The sequence below is a fragment of the Danio rerio genome, chromosome 5, assembly GCF_052040795.2.
Source record: "Danio rerio strain M-AB ecotype USA chromosome 5, GRCz13ab, whole genome shotgun sequence".
Classification (NCBI taxonomy): Eukaryota; Metazoa; Chordata; class Actinopteri; order Cypriniformes; family Danionidae; genus Danio; species Danio rerio.
The window spans coordinates 63,968,761-63,991,150 of NC_141025.1; the positions used below are offsets into that span (position 1 = coordinate 63,968,761).

Sequence of the window (22,390 nt, forward strand, 5' to 3'; positions counted from 1 at the left end):
CTGTGGAATGCTTAAAAAAAACAAAGAACAGAACTTCAAGCTATTCCAAATATCTGAAATATTTAATAAACAAACACACAAAAGTGCTGGGCATTCCAACTCCATAGACTTTCTATGGAATTCTGCAGGATTTATAACATTACACTTGATTAAACTTTGAAACGATGTACTTCATTTACTTGTGCTTTCCTTCTTTTCCACTTTAATCTTGAGTTGGTTAATTTGAGGCTCCAGATCCTCAGTTTTTCGTGGAGCCTGAATGCAGAGAATCCCATCATGAGACAGAGAAACTTGCACCAGTAGCGGATCTACACCCATTGGCAGGATGTACGTGCGGGTAAACTCACGACTCACAAAGCCATGCTGGTCCATTCTCTGAGCATGGCGGGCGCTCACTTCCAACAGGTTGTCCACTGTTCGCACACTGATCTCATCAGGTGTGAACTGGCACACATCCAGCAACACTCGGTACCAGTCGTCTTCACTTTCTACCTGCGAGAAGCCCCTCTCTAGCTGCTTGTTGATGCGGGGCCGAATGTAGTAACCGTGGTACAATACAGGGGCCAAAAGCTCCTTGGGGCTCAGTGCTGAGAGGGTGAGAGAAGGAACAAATTATTAGGTTACATCAGTGATATATTTTTGGGGATTACTCAGTTACAGATCAGTTACAAATACAGTGGATCCGGAAAGTGTTCATAGTGCTTAACTTTTTCCACATTTTTTTTGTTAGAGCCTTGATCCAAAATGGATAAAATTTGTTTATTTCCTCAAAATTCTACACACTACCCCCTAAAATGACAATGTGAATTTTTTTTTAAATGGTTGCAAATTTATTAAAAATAAAAAAGCTGAAAATCACATGTACAGAAGTATTCACAGCCTTTACTGTGAAGCTATAAATTGAGCTCAGGTACATTAGGTGCGTCCCAAATGGCACACTATACACTATGCACTCATGCACTATGTACTTATGCACTTACACACTCAACAGGATAGTATATGTATGTAGTGTTGTCCCAAATGGCACTCTAATGTTTTTTTACTAAGTGGAAATTCAAACCGTTTCCCTGATGACGTTTGACGGTTGCCAAATCAGTGAAATAAACAACCGAATTATCAAACAATACCTGCCGTCAGTATTGCCGCATTCACCATCGGGAGGCGCTATAATCACTCTCGTAGGACAATTTTGCTTTCACCATCCAAAATAAATAAAGTTATCCAACATGTGCGTCTGATAGCTCCGCCCCTTCCGCTACGTAAGCAAACCTGCGGTTGTTGAGTGCGTGAAGTGTCCATCATTACACACTTCATTTTACCGGCTGAATGAGTGCATCATCCGGGTAATTAAAGTGCACTTAATTTTTTTTAGAGTTTTCAGTGTGAACACACTACTTACACTATTTATACTACAAAATGGCGTAGAATAGTGCATAAGTATGCGATTTGGGACGCAGCTATTCTGTTTCCACTGATCATTCTTGAGATGTTTCAGCAGCTTAATTGGAGTTCACCTGTGGTAAATTCAGTTGATTGGCCATGATTTGAAAAGGCATACACCTGTCTATATAAGGTCCCAGAGTCGACAGTGCATGTCGAAGCACAAACCAAGCATGAAAACAAAGGAATTGTCTGTAGACCTCTGAGACATGATTGTCTCGATGCACAAGGCTGGAGAAGGTTGCAGAAAAAGGCGTTACGTTTGGAGAAAACCATGCACCGCTCATTACCAGGCTAATACCATCTCAACAGGGAAGAAACTGTTTCTGTGTTGGGCTGTTCTGGTGCACAGTGCTTTGTTGCGTCGACCAGAAGGTAGAAGTTTAAAAAGGCAGTGTGATAGGTGTGAAGGGTCCAGAGTGATTTTGGGTGCTCTTCTGCTTGCACAAGTACAGTTCTTAGAGAGTAGGGAGGGTTGTACCAGTGATTCGCTCAGCAGTCCGAACTATTTGACATAGTCTTCGGAGGTTGGATTTGGTAGCTGAGCTAAACCAGACAGTTATTGAAGTACAGAGAACGGATTCAATGACACAACTTGGAGGCGGCTATCATCGTTAAAAGAAAGAAAACTTTTAGTCTTTTTCTGTAAACTACTGATGACCTTTCTTCCCAATTTTAAATAAAAATGTTTGATGTTTTTTGACGTTTGAATTCACTTTAAGACAACACAATACTGATGTTTTAACATTTTTGGGAAATTAAAAATTCTATTTGTATTCTACATTTAAATTTTCAGGAAATAATTACGGCCAAGGCGGTTCATTCTGCTGTGGCGACTTCTAAGAAGTCAGAGACTAAGCCAAAGAAAAATTAATGAATGAATAATTACTGCCAAATATACCATTTATATATGATTTCTTTTTCCAGGGAGGGTAAAAAATGTATTAAAAGAATTATAAATCATGTTTAGAGATTTTACTATTTATAACAGAGATGCCCTAAACTAGGGCCCGTGGGCTAAAGTTGGCGCTCTGTAACCTTTTATGTGGCTCACCATCCCATCTGAGAAGAGAGGGAGACTGATGGGTTAGAGACTGTCAATTCAAATGTGATGTAACCCTTTGTTTGTTTTATTGTTAACTGAATGTTTCAATTAAATGGTGTAAATAATGAGATTTTGTTTAAATTTAGGTACTGTCAACAGAAACTGCAGAGACTTAGGAGAGCAAATCAAGTCAAATGCAGATTTTGCTTGACTAGTGTATTCAGCGTTGAACTTCACTGTCTTATAAATGTGATTGTTTGTTTTTATTGCAATAAGTTATCATTTAAAAGTTAAACTGCATTTGTTAAAGTAATGTTTTCTATTCATTTTGAAATTTTATGAAATAAATTTGGAAATTTCTCATGGAAACTTTAATGTAACAGTGTAATAGTTTGGTATATTTCTCTTTGGCCCATGGCTCTCAATGATATTTGGTTTTTGGCCCTTCATACGAAAAAGTTTGGGCACACTTGATTTATACTGAATCGCATTATACTGTGTATATAAACACTGTACATATATTGATGTATTATTTACAAAAAGAAAGTTCACCCAAAACCGAAAATTCTGTCATCATTTACTCATCCTTCACTTGTTCCAAACCTGTTTGAGTTTACTTCTTCTGTTGAACACAAAGTAAGATATTCTGAAGAATGCTTTGGGGAAAAGGCATCGATTTCCACTGAAAGTATTATTATTATTTTTTAACTATGGATTCCTGTATTTTTCCCCATTAATTCTTCAGAACATCTTGTTTTGTGTTTAACCGAAAAAAGAAATGAGAATGATTCAATTTGATGGAACCAAAAGTTTCATGTGTTGTTTGTATTTTTGCTAGTATACTTTCACTTTATTTATACTTGAGTGTAATTTATAGCTGTACTTGTTCCTCTTATTCTTAAGTATTCTCAAGTATGTTTAGGCCAGATCTTACATTTTCACTCAGTCTCTTTACTTTTACTAGAGTATTAATTGAGTACATTTACACCCCTGCTGTAGTCTCACTTCATCATACCCTCACAATGCATCCAATGGCATGCATGTAATATAACATTTCATGCTTATTCTGCATTCCATTTAACTGTGTATTGTACATTTCAGAACTTCCTCGTTCCTGTTTGGAAAGCCACACAGACTGATTTATGTCAGACTTTGAACTTATAAATGTCATGACACATACACTTTATAACATGCCCAAAATGTCCTAGGTGTGTTAATGTTAGTTTTAAATAGTATATATAGAGTTTTGAAATAATATAATAAATTTTCAAGATGAGTTTAATTGTGGTTACCTTACGTTATGAAAGTGAAACGATAATGTTTAAAGAATATGTTAATGACATACAATAAAATTAATATATACAGTTGAAATCAGAATCATTAAACCCCCTTTGAATTTAAAAAAAAATATTTCCCAAATTTTATTTGACAGAGATTTTCACAGTATGTCTTATCATATTTTTTTCTGGAGAAAGTCTTATATGTTAATAATAGAATAAAAGCAGTTATCATTTTTAAACACCATTTTAAGGATAAAACTATTAGCCCCTTTAAGCTATATATATATATATATATATATATATATATATATATATATATATATATATATATATATATATATATATATATATATATATATATAATAAACTAATATTATGTTAAAACATGGAATTTATAAGAGTATTTGTATAATCTTGACATTTAATATAAAATATTACACAATGCATACTAAAGCTGAAAAGATATAACTTTCATGGACACCCCACCAACCAAATATTAATAAATCAAGTTGTTTTGTTAAAAAAAATATTTGAATCTATTTGTAAACAAAACTGGTTGTAAACAGTGCTGAACTAGCTTTTATTTTCAGCTACTTTAGGCTTTTTGTATCACTTTACGACTTCTTAACCCCCTCCTCTAATAAAAAAACCCTGAAAGGTTTAATTATTATATTACTTAATATCAAATACATAAATAATTATATAATTGTAGTTTATTACAGAATTTCCTAAATGTTTGTGATATTCAAGCTAGTATTTTTCATGTACTTTTGAATAAATAATTTCATTCAGATAATCAGAGATAAAATAGTATATTTATAATTAGATATAATCAGATAATAATCATCTCATTGACATTTACGCACCCTAAAAGCATATAAAATAGAAAAATCTGCCCTCAAGGTGATAATTATTATAATCTTCCTAAAGACAGGAAATGTGCGTGTCAATAAATACACTTACAGATCAAGACTCAGGTTCGTCTTACACTTTCTATTTAAATCCTATATAGTGCTTTACACGTGGCAGTCAGTGTGTTTTAGCAGTTGGTCTCTGAACCTGCTGCTCAATTGTTTGATAAGACGATTCATAATCAGTTATGAAGGGAACAACAGGTTCATTTTGATCATGTCATGTGTGGAATTCTAAATATAAGCTGTTGCTGAGGTCTCACGTTTCCATTTACTGTCAGAGCGCTGGTGCTAACATTAATGCTCAAAACAAATAGCGTCTACAGATATACCCTTATTTCACACAATTATAATGTTTTGCTTATTGTAAGCAATGCTAAAATCAAGAATATGAGAGTTAAGAAAGTCATTTTAAAGTCATCAACACTTTAAGCATGTTAGCCAACAAGAAATGCACATGCAGGATGTTCTGCCTAAAAACATTGTCTATTTTAGCTAAGTCCAAGTCTGATTTTACTCACCTTCTGCAAAGTTCTGGTCATAGATTCGAGGAGGAGTACACATCTCATAATCCATACTCATTGGGTAAGCATGAGGAACGGTGCGGTCGGCCATTCTGACCTCTGAAAAAGCTGCCAAGAGATTACTGGAGTATTTACTGGATTGACAGACTTCAATTACACTAATTTTTGGAGTGTGAAAGAGCGGAAATATAGAAATGGACAGGGGTGGACAGAACAGCAGGAGAAGGGAGATGAGAGACTGCGCACTTGAGAAGGGAACGTGATGAATGTTGCTACAAATAGCTTGTAGTAAACTGTGCAACTGCAGAGGATACACATACACACACACTCATGATGAATAGATTTAGTGGCAGCTTCAGAAAGTAAAACAGCTGATTTAATGCTCCAGGTAAAAAAATAAAAGATTAAGTGAAATACTGCTGCTTTGAAAACATTTTATGCTATTTCTTGCACTACTAAAATAGCAGCCTTGCCACTTTTAGGTACAGTCAGTAATGGAATAGGTGCCTCAGTGTCTTAACACTTCATGTTTTAATCAGTAGAATAGTTATGGCTTTACGGTATATAGTTATGGTAATGCGATTTAGTTATACTTTTATGGTGTTGAGATAATTGTATTACCAGAAGCTAAATGGTTTGAATGTGTTTGGTTTGACTTTGGTTTTGAATAAGCAGCCAATTACAAAAGCTTGAAATTGAATATTTAATCAGACAGACAGACATGGTTGAAGGTTTTGGGCTCTATTTTAACAATCTAGTCGCAGAGTCCAAAACGCATGGCGCAAAGGCATTAAGGGCATGTCCGAATCCACTTATGCTATTTTAATAATGATAAAACGCACTGCGCTGTGGTGCATGGTCTAATAGTGTTGTGCTTATTCTCTTAACGAGTTATGGGTGTGTTTGAGCATAACATGCATTAAACCAATCAGAGTCTCATTTCCCATTCCCTTTCAGAGTCAGTTGCTTTGCGCCATGGCACATTTGCTATTTACATGGCGGACTTTGTAAGTGGAAAAACTGAATGGATGAACTAAACGCTTCACTGGCAAGAAAACAGTTTAACTGACCATCTGCAGCAAGAATAAAGAATGAGACTCCTCCATTTACCCTCTTTACTTTCTCTTTATTTTATTTTCATGGATAGGGAAATGGTGTTGTACACTCCACTGAAAACATCCATTAGCCTACTTATGTAGCCTACAAAGATATTAGCTTATTGCAGTACATCTTGTGTGTTTTAAGCAATGTGTACGTGTTCAAGTTGCACACCTAACGTGCTCTGCGCTGGAATTTAGAACTGCTTTTAGTTGGTCAATGGTGCAGTCTATTTCAGTTCCTCATAACAGCAATGCCAACAATGCCTTAACACACCTCCATTCTAGACCGGCACACCCATGAGTCCACAAAGTGGCGCAAAAAACGTGAAAATTAGGGTTGCGTTGGTCTGAAAATAGCGACAAATCACGTCAAACACGTCTTGCGCCTTATTGTGCTGAGTGTATAGGGCCCTTTAAGTTTAAAGTAGTTTTCAGTTTCAAAAGCTCAAATTTCAATAGCTTTAAGACTCAGATTACAGCATTATTAGAGCATTCTGTATCGCATCATTAGCCATTTTCAATGATTTAATGGGTGGTCCTTAAAGTGTTGCTAGGTGATTAATATGGCAGTATCTGAAATCAGCCCCTATTCCCCTAAACTGTGCACTATTTGACAGAGCAGCCATTTTTAGTGGTGTCTGAAACCATAGTGGACTTTTTGAAATGCACTCAATCAATTCTAAAATGCACCATAAGGGTGCTTTCACACCTACACTTTTGTTTCGGAACGTATCTCGATTGCCCAGTTAGGGCGGTTCGATTGGCATATGTGAACAGGGCAATCGCGCTCTGTTCCGCGCCAAAGTAATCGCTCCGAGATCGCTTGAATGAGGTGGTCTCGGCTCGATTGAAACGAACCCTGGAGCGGTCGATTGCAGTGAGAAAGCGATCCGATCCGAGCGCGGTTATATCACAGTGTTTTATGGATATGTAATAGGCTTACGGCTATATGAAGAGAGAATTATAAGTAGGGCGGGAAGTTTCGCGAGTCTCCGGATGCCCGCAAACGAGTGATGATCTCCCGGTAATCTCGCGTCTCTCTCCCAGTCCTCAAATAGGCATGGTCGCGCACCCTTCTCACCCTCCCCACCGTGTCTCTCCTCAGACACGTCACGCGCGCGCACCCTGTCAATCACCACCAAACCACCACCTCTCCTGACAGCTGAGCGGGACGCTGCAAAATAAACCCTGCAACATTTGGATTACAAGTCTTACTTTTTAACCATAAGGCCACGAAGTACAATAATATACTAATACTAAACTAGTAGTGTTATACTACAAGTAACTAGCAATTTTCTAGTGTTATACTACTGCAAGTATACTTGGCAATACTTAAGCATAAATATTGCATAAGAAACATAATCTACAGTATCTACTAAGAAACACTTATTGCATAAACTAACATTATAGTGGTACGGTAAGCTTTTATGGCCGTTTCTGTCAAAAGGCGTACCAAACCATACCACTTTTTCGGCACTCTTTCGAAAGGGTACCAAACACGAGTAAGGGTACCAGAAGGCGGAACCAGACGTGCAGCTGCACACTACAGAGATACGTCATTCGCTCAGGCAACAAGCCAGAATGAAAACAAAGGAACCGCCATGTTTTAAATATTCAGCAGAGAGATTACACCATAATTATATACACATATAATAACAAGCCATAGTCGACCCGGGCTCAAACAAACCTTGTCGTCGTCATGATGAACAGCCACAAAGCCAAAAAGAAGAGCAGATTTTACGCTGTGCTCCTTAGTTTTTTACGAGCCAGTCTGAAGCACGAGCGGTTTTGCTTTCTTGCTTTCGCTCGCCGTGCATTTATATTTGAAATAACTAATTTCCTGACCTCATGATAATAACGTGCGCTTGATTATTGATGTGCTTTTGAAACCCGATCCTGTCAGAAACTGACAAACGCAAGAGTGACACGAAAAAACAAAGAAGAAGCCGGAAAAAAAGGAGCACATTATTCTTTCAGCAAACGTGAACAAACTGCCATGTTTAACCATTATTATCACCTTTTTGACTATTATGAACTCGGAATGATATCATTATTTTCTAACGAGAGGCTACACGTGCTGCTAAAGACACATTTAATGATGAGAGGTTTGCACTCACTGTGGGGTATATTTCGTGTTGTTTTGAACCTAAATAAGGACTAAATGTATGCTGTTTGTAGTTTTTCTGTAGGTGGTAACATATCAGAGACTGTAAGAGTCTGTATGTGTTCATATATGTTATTTATTTTAAGTAATTGCAGACGTTACAGTAGGCTATTTCGCACTGTCATTGATCTGCAGTTATAATCAAATTATGTTTATAGAAAAGTTAGTAATAAACATTTATACACAAGTATTTATGTGTATAAAGCGTCTGTTTTGTGAGAAGTGCTTCTCATATGATATGTGAGCGACCCGTATAGCTTTACTGTTGACATTTTAACCTTTTAAACTTTGTCGTACATCACGCCCACCAAAAGAGTACCATTGGTACCCTTTTAGCATTGGAAACGCAAGCCTAATAAGATGACTCATACCGACCCGTGCCGTACCGTACTGAACCAGGCAGTAGAAACAAGCCATTAGAAACCTTTTTCAAGAACATAATGATAATGAATGCTGATGATAATTAAATGAATTGCAAAAAACTGAAAAATAAATAAATAAATAAATAAAAAAACACTCTCCTTCACTACTGTTAAAGGGCACCTATGATGAAAATCATATTTTGGAAGCTGTTTGGACAGAACTGTGTGTAGGTATAGTGTGTCCACTGTCATATTGCAGTGATATAAACAAGTCTCTTTTTTTATTTCCTGACGTTAAAATAGGACCCAAATCCCTCCCATTTTGAGGCCCACTGCAATGTGACATAGGAGTGCGGTTTCCACAACCACCGAACTGATTGATAGCTGCATATTAAAATGTCTGTAACTCGTATAATCATATCAACAAGACAGGACGTGCGTAAAGTAACTGGAATTAAAAGATCTGTTCAGTTTGTGTGATCATCAATCATCATTAAAAGTGATCAAGGAGGGGGTTTACAAGTTTAAAAAGTTTTTAAAACAGTGCATGTTTGTAATGAATCACAGTGATTTACTTCAGCTTTACTTTATCACCACAGCTGCATGTCAGTACTATTATAAAAGAGGATGCTTCAATCCCAGTTTGTGGATATTAAATCAGGTGTATTTTGTACATTAACATAATGGATATCCATACAGCAGTGGATATTAACATGTATCCTGTCACATTTGTGTGCAAAAATTTGCAAAGTTCAATGGTGCGCTGTGTGTGTGCGCGCGCGCATGTGCTTTGTAATGACTCATCGTTTGTGTGTGACTCATCGTTGCAGAAAGGCTTGAATTAACTCCACAACTAATACATCTAATGACCATTGGGAAAGATCTTACGGTAGAATTTCTTACAAACGTTACGTGAGATCTGCTTCCTTCATGTCTGTCACTGTGCTGTTTATCTGACACAGCCGAGGCAGAGATTGTGGCACACTCTGACAGGCGCGTGGGAACAGTGAGTGGGGAGAACCAGCATTAAAGGCACATGCCTCAAAAACAGCTATAATGTGTTCAGAAAATGACAAACTTCTGAAAGGCATAACAAATAATCTGATTGGTGTTTTGAGCTGAATTTTTACAGACAGACTCTGGACACAAAGATTTATCCTAAACCTTGAAAGATTGATAAAATAAAAGAACATAGACTGATAACACACCAACTAAGACTGCTTACCTCCCCAAAATGACGATGCCCATTCAGTGTGTGCCAGCTCAAGTAAGCCCAGTAATATGTTGTCCGGCCGAGGGCTTGTTCATGGGGATTGACTTTGTATGGTGGTTATCCTGGTACAGTTTTCTCAGCCGCGTTCATTGTCAGTTTCTGTAAAGACTAAAACCTCCAAAATACACACGGGCACATCACCTCACGGGCATCCTAATCTCCGTTGGCATTAAATCTAGCCACTGGAATGCCAAGCACCTACAAACTTAACTGAACCCTGGCAGGTTCGCCGGACCAGACAGCGCAGATTCCAGTGAACACACGCGGGAGGCACTATCATCACAATTAAGGGCTCACGATGTAATCCAGCCGGTATCTGCGAGAACTGAAATCCGATCAGCTCTTTGGATAAATACTGTACAGAGAGTGATGGAGGGAAGAGGGGAAGGGGAGAACACAGTGGGAGGGCTGCAGTGAAAGAGGCAAATTAACGTCATTCACATCATTATTCCAAAAAAGGTCCGTAGTGGGCTCGTCTGCCAGGGGCCGTCAGTATCACTCTATTTAAGTGCGTAGACAGAAGATTTGCAGAAGAGGCCCAGACTCAAAATGGACATCGCCATCAATCCCCCGTTCCGGCGCATCTTATTTCCTATCTTCTTTCCCCGCCGGCAATTTGGGGAGCATATTACTGAGGCCGACGTGATCTCCTCATTGTACTCCCAACGATCTTCCTTTCTTCGCAGTCCAAGCTGGATGGAAAGCGGAGTTTCTGAGGTGAGCTACAAAAAGTTGGTGTTCAGTGGCTTTTAAAAAAAGTTGTTGATTTCAATACATTTTTTAATATTAGAGTTACTGTATGAGGAAAGTTGAGGAGTCACGCGTCACCCTTAAAGTAAAAAAGAGTTTCTTTTTTTTTGTTGTTGAAAACAAAAGCAGATGTTTTCAAGAATGTTGGAAATCAGCAGCCGTTTACCTTCTAAAGTAGCCTAGGGGGAAACAATGTTTGATGATTTTTAAAAATTCATAATTGAGTGCTACATCTTTTAAGAATTTTAATTAGTGAACAGTTGGCTATACTCTCGATTTAATTTGTTAATATGGTAACGTTTTATTATAGCTATAATACTTTTATTTGGATAAAACTTTCATACATAAAATGCAACTCAAAATGCATCACAAGCATAAACAATTATGCAATCTTTGAATTATATTAGCAAATACAAAAAAAAAAATAGAAATCAAATTTTGACAATATGGACAATATTAAAGATTAAAATTGGCCATAGTGTATGTGTGTAAATGAGTGTGTATGGATGTTTCCTAGTACTAGGTTGCAGTTGGAAGGGCATCCGCTGTGTAAAACATATACTGGATAAGCTGGCGGTTCATTCCGCTGTGGCAATCCCTGATGACTAAAGGGACTAAGCGAAGGAAAATGAATGAATGAATTAATATTATAGGTTATTATTGTTTTATGATCTTATTTCAGTTTTTTTATAACTAAATAACTATAACGGCAGCTGCGCTAAGTGTCTGCTGTTTTTTAAACTACTGCATGACCGCAAAGGATAAATATTTAGAGAAATTGGTAACACTTTACAATAAGGTTCAGTAGTAAATGCATTTACTAACATGAACTAATCATGAACAACACTTGTACAGCATTTATTAATCATAATGAACATTTACAAATGCATTATTAACATTCAAGTCCATGCTTGTTAACATTAATGCACCTTGAGTTAACATGAACTATATTATATTCATTTACTCATTTACTATTTATAGCATTTTCATTAACTAACATTTATTAACATGAATATATACTGTAGTGAATGTATTGTTCAGTGTTTGTTCATGTTAGTAAATGCATTACTTAACATTAACTAATGAACCTTATTGTAAAGTGTGACCGAGAATTTCTTTCATGATTTCTGCCTGATCTTTAAAAGGAAACTGAAACATGCAGCTTTCATTTAGAAGAAAATGATGCTAAACAAAACAAAGATTTATCTTGTTTTTAGCTTTTTAGATAATAACTTATTGATTTGTTTTTATTTTTAATATGGTTGAAAATCTAAGAAATATCTGGTTCATATTTCACCCCCAAATCAAACGAAATATTTTGATATTAGGCATATTTTTGGAGATTTAAAGCTTGCATGTGTGATCACTACAGGAAAATATGAAGTGAAAATTAAATTGCACTCCTATACAAGAAACATGGAAACAATCTGCACTTGTGAATACATTTCACAAATAATTTCAAAGAAATGACAAGAAGCACACTTATTTCAAAGGGATATTTTTAAATTGAATAATTTCATTTGTATTTTGCTGTGGACCATATGCCAACATTATTCATTACCAAAAGCTCACACTTTATTTTGATTGTCTGTTTGTTGAGTTTAAGTTACATCGCATCCACATGCCAACTAATTCCCATTAGATTATAAGTAGACTGTTGGGGTTAGGGTTAGTGTAAGCTGTCATGCACTTGCAAAGTTTCTTATAGTCATTTAAATATCTGTTTAGCAGCAGTATCAACAGATTAAGCAGTCTAATTCTCAAATTGACCTCAAAATAGTATTACCTAATAAAACCATAATAATTGGGTTTTTATATAAAATAGTTGTATTACTTTACATATTGATTATTATTATAAATATAGCAATGAAAACCATGCTGCCTGTATGATTTTTTTTTAAATTATTAATATTAGAGATTTAAGGAGAAATGTGTTAAACTGTCGAAAAAAGGTCAAATTTCTTTGTTTATATTGTGTCTCCTTAGGTGAAAATGGAAAAGGACCAATTCTCACTAAGTCTGGATGTTAAACACTTTGCACCAGAGGAGCTATCAGTGAAAATCATTGGAGATTTCATTGAAATTCATGCTAAACATGAAGATCGTCAGGTAGCCTACTGTTATCTTACAGTTCACAGTAACCCAAAACCTCAAAGCTGGCTTTGTTGATTCAAATCCACACGTCATCACCATCATCACTATAGCCTTGTGCCACTAGTCAACACGTTATGCACAGTGGAAAATTCACCATCCATTAACACCTTCTAATGTTTCTTTTTACACACAGGACGGTCACGGTTTTGTCTCACGAGAGTTTTTGAGAAAATACCTTGTCCCTGTTGGTGTGGATCCAGCCTCCATCACGTCCTCGCTGTCTTCTGATGGTGTGCTGACAGTGACAGGCCCACTAAAGCTCTCAGACGGCCCAGAACGCACCATCGCCATCCCCGTAACTCGTGATGACAAAACCACCGTCGCTGGCCCTCAGAAGTAAAGATGCTAAACTTCAACTTTCAACCTTTTGTCTCTTGTCGTCACCTGTCTCAACATGCTTATGCTACATTACAAGGAAAATAATCACATTAACCTAATGCTAGCCTACTGACGGCCAAATGTTTGTGTTCTCTTAGAAAACAATTAGGGTTGAAATGGCGTCAAAACCACAGTCTTTACCCAAACGAAATACATTTTCTTTCACAATAAAGTATTGTCTGCTGCTGATACCACCAAACAAAGGAGCTGTTGTAGCTTATATCTTGCAACCCGGACTGCAAGACAAAGTATTTGAGAGTAGGAGTCTCTTTCCCTGGCATTTTTGAAAAACAAAATGGATCACTGTATCAAACTTCAACAGAAGAGAGAAACCTATATACATTACTATTGAAACAAGTGTAGAAAACTATGGCTCATTGATCATTTTGGGTTCAAATATGCCTTTGCCTGGATTTGGGACCAGAATACAAAGCTAAAGAGGTGTAAATAGTTTCTTGAAAAAGTGAGTGTTTAACTGTTTTGACCTGATTTGTTTGTGTTGAGGCAGTTTATGATTGCTTTTCTGTTGCTCAACAACAGTGGTGCACTGCTTGACACAGTGGCTACAACGTTAAAAATAGGCAAAATGTTGCTTAATGCAACTTAAAACATAATAAATAATATGGTGACTTCACATTACTGCCAAATAAATGTTTCTACAAAAATAATTAAAGCAAATATAAATTATATTTAAATACTATTTTTCAGAAGGAGATATATTTTTGCATGTGAATAAGTGCCGAGAATTTATATTGTTTACAATCACTGAGACTATTCGGTTTCTTGTTAATGGCTGACTTATTCAACAATGATCAAGCTGCTAATACTAATAATAGTATCAGTCTATTTTTTTTTTTTTTTTTACAGAAAACTAATATGAGCAAGCTCTGAAAAAAGGAAAATTATCCTTATTTCCTCATATTTCTATCACTCCTTAATAAAGGAACTGTTTAAAAGGATAGTTTGCTCAAATATGAACTTTTATTCACTGTGTACTCGCCCTCAAGTGGCTTTAACATATTATGGGTTTCTTTTATTGAACACTAACTGGAAGTAAGCTGTAAACCTGAGAAAAGTGGTGACAGAATTTTGGGTGAAAAACTCAATTATCCCCACTAGAGGGAAGAAGTGAGAATGAGAATTTCAAAGCATGGCTGTGCGCTGAACATTGCTTATATTCCTCATTAATCACAGATTACACTGAATTAACCTATTGACTTCATTAAATATTGTTTACTGTGGACTTTCAAAACCAGTGTGACATCAATTTTTTTTAAAGTGTGTGTGTGTGTGTGTATACACTACCTGACAAAAGTATTGTAGTTGATCACAGTTGTTAGAGAAACAAATATAAACTTGACTTTTAGTTGATTATTTGGAAAAGTGGCAGAAGGTAGATTTTTTCCTGATGAATCATCTGTTCACTGCATCTCAATCATCAAAAATACTGTTTTATTAAAGATGAATGATGAATCCAAAGAATCTTGATGAACTGTGAGAACCCTTATTTGAGTCATTGCAGAGATGTATGGATGCAGTCCTCCAAGCTCATAGGAGTCATACACAATATAAATTCTTATTCCACAGCACTATGACTTTATATTCTATACTGCGCATTATTTCTGTTAAGTGACAAGACTTTTGTCTAAGAGGTCTTTGCCTTACATATAGGTGACTTTTGATGTCAAATGATCAACTAGAAGTCAAGTTAGTATTTGTTGTTTCTGAAACGTGGATAGGCTACAAGACTTTTCAGGTAGTATATATAGTTGAAGTCATTGTTAGCCCTCCTAAATTATTAGCCTCCCTGTATTTTTTTCCTCCAATTTCTGTTTATTGGAAAGGAGATTTTTTAACACATTAGCATAATTTTAATAACTAATAACTGATTTCTTTTATCTTTGCCATGATGACAGTACAAAATGTTTTTAAGATAGTAATATTCAGCTGAAAGTGCAATTTAAAGGCTTAGTTAAGTTGCAAAATATAATAAATCAGCTTGGTCTTGATGATATTTAGAATGATGATAGAAAACATGTATAGAGATATTCCAGTTCCATTTTAATGGAGGTGTCATTAAAATCATAATGACAGCTGAAATGTATTTAAATAAATAAATAAATAAATGAATGAATAAATGGATCATTGGATGTTTAAATAATGTAGTTTAATTATATATATTTAATCGACGCAGTGGCGTATTAGGTAGTGCTGTCGCCTCACAGCAAGAAGGTCGCTGGTTCGAGCCTCGGCTCAGTTGGCATTCCTGTGTGGAGTTTGCATTTTCTCCCTGCGTTCACGTGGGTTTCCTCCGGGTGCTCCGGTTTCCCCCACAGTCCAAAGACACGCAGTACAGGTGAATTGGGTAGGCTAAATTGTCCGTATGAGTGTCTGTGTGGATGTTTCCCAGAGATGGGTTGCGGCTGGAAAGGCATCCGCTGCTTAAAACGTGCTGGATAAGTGGCGGTTAATTCCGCTGTGGCGACCCCGGATTAATAAAGGGACTAAACCGACAAGAAAATGAATGAATGAAATGAATGAATGTTTAATTATTTATAATTTAATTATTTACATTTATTTAAATTTGTTTATATTTAATTGTTTTATTATTTAATTTAATTTTATTTATATATATATAATATACTAAAATATATTTATTTAGCCCTTTTTTTAAGATGGCTGCCAAAGTACTTCTTATTGTAAGGATGATATTTGCTTGAATTAACCACTTAAATTACTAAAATATGTTATAAAAATCTGTTGACAATGCGAAAGAACTAAAAACATCTTGTCAGCTGATATCAATAAAGCCATCATGGACAAATATGATAAGGTTATCATTCTAGGTTCATTTAAAAATGTGTCGAGTTTAAGTACATAGTAAAATAGTGCAGTGCAGTGCTGTAAGTAACATTTGACAAGGACAATTACCAAACCACATAGTAATTGGGTAATATATTTTCTTTTCAGTGATTTAGGAAAAAATAGACAGCTGCTTGAGCAGAAATAAGTAGTTGCTATTAGTATTTTAATCATATTTGACTGACTTGGATCACTCTGAGTCTGAGTTGAAACTGAAGCTGATTAAATTTTGTAATGAGAATTCCTCAGTCAAACGCATTAGTTTGTCTCTGTTTTTTCAGTTTCTCTCACACATTGAGGCTCTGAAGTCTCTTCTGTTATTTCTTGTCTATTTTGAGTGCCTTTGAAGTCCATTCTGTAGCAGGAATCTGGCACACATTTAGTGTGTGGAGGATCAAGCTCCGGTTGGTGTCCAGGAAAGCCTCTTGGCTCTCTCTTTGGTCCTGAAAAAGTGCAAAATATAGCTTTTTAAACGGAAGCATATATATTTAGCTGAATATTTGTTACAGTAAATATGCTGAATTTAGAAAATATACTTGTGTATATGGGCTGAATGTCATCTTTCTTATAGCCGGAATGATATGTGGTTTCAAAATAGTGAGAGAACTGTGAAGAGTAACAAATTCAAAATTATTGTACTGTTTAGCACAGAAGTGGAAACAAAGTATACTATATTTTTATGCACACATAGGGTCTTAAATAAAGTATTATAAAAGTATCAAATTAAAAATAAAATTATAAAAGTTGATAAATCAATTTAGAGAAATTTAAAGCCCTTAAAAGGTGTTAAAAGTCTTAAATGATAATGCAAAGTAATAGATTTTGTATCAGCATGCTAAAGTTTGCCTTAATTTAATCTGTGAATATCAGGATGCTATGTAGTTAATAAAATTGATAAAATCTGGCTGGAGTTGACATCATGCTGCTTTTTTTTACTGCATTAATTAAGGAAACACCATTACTTCAGCTGTTTTAGGTGCCACCTGCAGTATTAGTATTTTCATTTAGTATATGAAATACGGTTTAACATTTGTTTTTTACAATCAGTATTTATTTAATGTACTATTAATTAAAATGTTGCCAATGTTGCCTGTTGAAAGCAATAGCGGCGAAGAGATCTTAAAATATATGATAAGAGTCTCCTAAAAATTCCTCTTAAAAGGAATTGAATTTCAATCTCTGATTCCTGTACTGTATATAGCCTGATATTTTCAAAGTCGTACGCACAGCCATTTAAATATACTTCATTTCATAGCATGCATAATTAGTCACTTGTGCAAAAACTATTCAAAGCACGGGTGCTTGTACACTGTAAAAAAAACTTTAAATTTACAGTTTTTGTATTTTGTGATTCGGGTTTTCCGTTTATTTACGATTGTGAATTGCATTATGGGATGTTGATCCAACTGCAACTCAGACAACATATTACTGAAACTATGCAGTTTATTCATAAGGATAGTGCCTATTTTAAAATATTTATAATTTCGGTGCATATGCCACCATCAGCCTGTCTGAGCAGACCAAAAAAGACTTGATTATTTGCCACAAAATGGCAACAGAGTCCGCATAATAAGACCTTAGAGTGAGAAAAACCTCAGCGTTTTCTCAACCTCAACGTTTTTTTCACACTAATGCTGAACAAATCATTATAAATCAGGTAATTGACATTCTAAGTCAATCCCTCTCTTTTGTATTTTGTATGCTGTATACCAAATTGGTAGTGTTGGCTTTGCTTTTGGCTTTTTAAGGGTTAATTATTGTAATATCCTGATTGCAACAGAGAAATACCAAGAAATGTGTGTAAATTGCTGGCATTTCATGCCATTCAGCCTTACAATCTTAAAATGTGACCAAAATGTTTTGTCATCTCTTTAGATATTATGCAAAAGAATCATTTAAATACTAGCTCTAAGGTGATGTTTGTAAACTGGCAACTGTTTCTGCTGTTCTGATCATCAGCTGCAGATGTGTGTAAACGGCGTAAAAAAGTAGTTTCTCATACAAAAGGATTTTTGAGATTCCCTGTGTTTGATTTTTTTTTTATAGAAGCCGTCAAACTTTTTATAGCTGTCGAACTGTTGTATAAATTCAATATCACACTTGTAGCAGTGCAATATGGCTGTATAACAGCACTGTGTGGGGCACTAAGGCACTCAGCCTGCAGCCTCGAGCCAATGCATGCCTCTTACCAGTGCCGATATACAGTTATATTGCACTGCTACTCATGCAATATTGCTCATATAAACCATTAAAAATGAGCTTTTTAAGTATAAAACTTGTTGGAAGAAAGACCAAGGTTACATAACGCAATTAAAAAGCATAAATAAATAGGGGGAAAATAAAAACATGAATCACAAAATACGAAAAACAGCTAATTTACTGACATTTTTACAGTGTATATTGCTGGAACAATGAAAAAATTTACATAAAATTTGAAAAGAATGAACATGGAGCAAAATAATCAACAACTGACTGAGCACAAAAAAAAAAAAGTTTCAAAGACTTTTTTTAGCTCATAACATTTGATAAGAAACAAAAACACAGACCAAGAATGAATACTCTCAAGCACCCGTGTTTCATACACATTTAAATGGAGCACTCTGAAGACCTTTCAAGAAAGTATATATTCTGTAATCTCATAAATATGGACCTTATGAAGGCTTAAGGGTGTTTAACTAAAATTAATTTTACTTTGAGCTTTGAGTGCACTTTATAAAATAATGCACTAAAAACACTGAACTGTAGAATTTAATGTCTACCAGTTTTCAACATAATCAAAATATCTTCTTTTGTACTTAACAGAAGAAAGAAACTGAAACAGGTTTGGAACAAGTGGAGGGTGAGTAAATGATGACTGAATTTAAATTATTGGGTGAACTTTGCCTTTAAATACTAATCAATTAATAATCAATTCCCTATTGGAAAAAAAATGTATAGAGTTTTTTTTTACTGATTGTTACACTTTAATATTCTTCAAACATACACCTCCAAACATAATTCCATTACATTAGTAGTATGACCAACTAAATATGCTTAATATTAATTAATAATTTAATGATGTATGAGTGACCCATCCTTCATTCAGGTTTAATTTTAAGACTACTGCCTTACTCTGCTCCCTGTAAATGCACTGTTAACCTGACTTCAACTATCCAACATAAAAATAACAATTTTTTTTTAAATTACTGATTACTTATAAGATTACTTATGAGAAAAGCACTACAACACCATGGGCCACTTGATATTTTATATGTACTTAAATTCGATCATTTTAAAATGTGACTTTGCTTTTCTGATGTTTCCAAACTAAGTGTTTTATCTAATATTTATACCCACCTGACTCGGAAGGGGGCGTCGTGACGCTACAGTACGCCGTGCGTCAAAACTCTCTTCAGACCAGTTTCCAATGAGTGTGGAGTTTGAGTACAAGTCCTCGTTGGTTGAGCATCGCCATCCATACTGGCGGAATTTCATCTCATCTGTGAAATCGTACCAGACCTCAGACTGACCAGAGGCCCGAACCATGTGATGGAAAGCATGGCGGTTCTTCATCCAAGATAATACCTGGCTTTTATTGGACATCATCTTTAAAGAGCCTTGAGGGATATAATAATGTACATTTCTTTATTCAATTGTTTTGTTCACAGTAATCAGAATAAACGCTGTAAATTACAAATAAATATATACATACAAATTTCTATCAATTAACATACAAAAATATTAGAAATCTCATTTTAATTATTTTAATTAAATCAGTAATTTAATTACAGTAAAGTTTGATTCTTGGCATTAAAATCATTAAATATTTAAAAAGTGAGTAACCTAAACCCATTGTCATTAAAGAGGCAAGTTGCACTGTAAAAAATGACTTAAATTTTAAGCTGAATCGAATCAATCTTAAGAGTCCATTGCACTTGTATTATGTTAATCTGACTTAAAACAGCTTGCGTAACATATAAAAGTTAGAACATGATTAAATTAGTTTAATAAGTTACAATGACCTGAAATATAAGCTGTCAGCTGTCTATTGATCATATTATTTTTTTACAGTCATTTGCTGCGTAAAACACTGGAATAAAAAACGCCGGAATAGTTAGGTGTTCATTTCTTTGTGGTGATCCCAGATAAATAAGAGACTAAGCCAAAGGAAAATGAATGAATAACTTTTATAATTATGCACATTAATAATTTTAAGTCAACTAGTTTACTAATTTAAAAGTAAATAAATAATGGATCGTTTGAGTTTAGCAACCATTAGGCAAAAATTACTGGCCATTATAGTTTCAGTTAAAATTAAAACAATTTCAATTTCAATTTTTTTTTAGCAGGGAACTTTTTTCCAGCAAGATGATTTATCTTTAGAGTTGCTAAGCAACGCCTTTGAGGTTTCCATTCATTCATTTATTCATTCATTCAAACATTCATTCATTCATTTTCTTCTAGTCCTTTCATTAATCTGGGGTCACCACAGCAAAATGAAGCGCCAATTATCCAGCATATGTTTTGCATGCGCTTATTCCAGCCATAACCCATTAGGAAGCACACACACACACTTTCACATTCACATATACAGTATACTACGGCCAATTAAGCTTATTCAATTCACCAATAGCGCATGTCTTTGCACCGTGTGGGACACCGGAGCACCAAGAGGAAACCCACGCGAACGTGTAAATTATGTACATTATTTTAACTAAATAAAAGTCTTTAAAATAATAATAACGCGTTCGTAATAATAAATGTCTTTAAAAATGTTTTTCAAAAGTTCCCAGCTTAACCAGCCCACACATACTTAAAGTTTAGCCAATAGTCGCCATTAGGTTAACGCTTACTGTTTGCCTATTTATATAATGTAGTCTGAAGTTAAATCCTTTTATATCATGTACTCACCTCGCTACAGGAATGTCTAGTGTACAGGATAGTAACTTGAGCGTGATGAACTCTGTGATGGTCTTCATGGAAACGCATGACGCAACTAGAAAACAAATACCTGCTGCTGAAATCGGATCGAGTCACAAATGCAATCATCCCTCCGTTGAGTAGTAATTGATTTTCTCTTTAATCCCATTTAAAACTCTCCTTACCAAAACAAAACGTGGTAATGAGCATTATCACATGCAATAATCACTTATGATGACATTGACTGTACGGACTCTTCCTTCTTAAACTTTTTTCTTATATTCTTAAAATATTCACATTTTTATCATCAAATGAAATCTATTGAAACCAAAATATAAAGCATTTATTTTGGGACTGTCCTGCTACTAAAGCTTTGTAAAACCTAAAAAGTTAAGGTAACTCAAACCATTTGTGGAAATCGATTGCAACAAACTGTTTAAGTCCACTAAGTCATCCTAATGAATACTGTGAACTTTATCCATTTGAGTAAACAAAGCAATTTGAGCACAGTACAACCCAATAAATGAAGAGAACTCAAACCAACTGAGTACTGTTAAACTCAATAAGTTAAGGCAACTCAAACTGTTTGTGGAAACTGATTGCTACAAACTATGTGAGTAAAAAAAACAAACTAATATGAGTACCATGATCTTACTCCATTTAAGTTAAAGTGATGAGGTATTCATTAACTGAGATCAAAACTCTTTTCAAATGAGTAGGAATAACATTCTGTAAATTTTGAGTTCACTCAACTCATTTCAGTTGACCAATGGGTTTTACAGTGTGAACGTGCTAATTGTTCATGTGTTTTGTGCTTTTTCTTTGTCTTTTAAACACAATGTTCTGGATTTATGTTAACAACAAGTATAACCATGCAATTTTTGTAAATGCACCAACGGCAAACAACAAGTTCTGAATTTGTTATTTACCAGTTTATTTAAGTGATAATAAATCTACAGTATTTGCAGCATTTTCAGTATTTTTCTTAATATGCTAATTTATTTCTCTCTCCTGTATTTTTTGTCTTCGTTTATTGTCTGGATTGTTTTTCGCTATTCCATGTTATATTGTCATTTTCACAGCAATTTGTATTAAAGAAAGTTATTAAAGAAATGTTGTTTCCTCTGTATGATGGAATTGCAACAAAAATACTTTAAAGAAGTAGCAGCAGCAGCTCAGTTTTATTAAAATTACTGCACCAAAAACATTTGTATACAGTGTTTGGGTTTATCTGAATGCTAATCATAA

At 35.0% G+C, this 22,390-nt stretch overlaps 3 protein-coding genes across 5 annotated transcripts; 1 reads left to right on the forward strand and 2 right to left on the reverse strand.

The window, feature by feature from the left end:
• Positions 1-41: 41 nt before the first annotated feature.
• On the reverse strand, positions 42-10,821 carry hspb2 (heat shock protein family B (small) member 2). 2 transcript variants are annotated; one of them, XM_087251908.1, is made up of 3 exons: positions 10,052-10,821; positions 5,198-5,308; positions 44-587 (listed from the first exon to the last, which is right to left on the reverse strand). In XM_087251908.1, exons 2-3 carry the CDS (start codon positions 5,289-5,291, stop codon positions 172-174), a joined length of 510 nt encoding a protein of 169 aa, XP_087108034.1. In that variant the 5' UTR covers positions 5,292-5,308; positions 10,052-10,821; the 3' UTR covers positions 44-171.
• cryabb (crystallin, alpha B, b) lies at positions 10,343-22,349 on the forward strand. 2 transcript variants are annotated; one of them, XM_087251680.1, is made up of 5 exons: positions 10,343-10,816; positions 12,836-12,958; positions 13,137-13,339; positions 19,046-19,082; positions 19,592-22,349. In XM_087251680.1, the coding sequence occupies exons 1-5, from the start codon at positions 10,649-10,651 to the stop codon at positions 19,601-19,603; spliced, it is 543 nt and encodes a 180-aa protein (XP_087107806.1). In that variant the 5' UTR covers positions 10,343-10,648; the 3' UTR covers positions 19,604-22,349.
• cfap68 (cilia and flagella associated protein 68) lies at positions 15,913-21,181 on the reverse strand. The gene is given in 4 exon segments (NM_001326604.1): positions 15,913-16,686; positions 16,780-16,849; positions 19,580-19,839; positions 21,134-21,181. Coding segments are annotated over 3 exon segments (504 nt in total). The 5' UTR covers positions 19,829-19,839; positions 21,134-21,181; the 3' UTR covers positions 15,913-16,501.
• Positions 22,350-22,390: the final 41 nt, after the last annotated feature.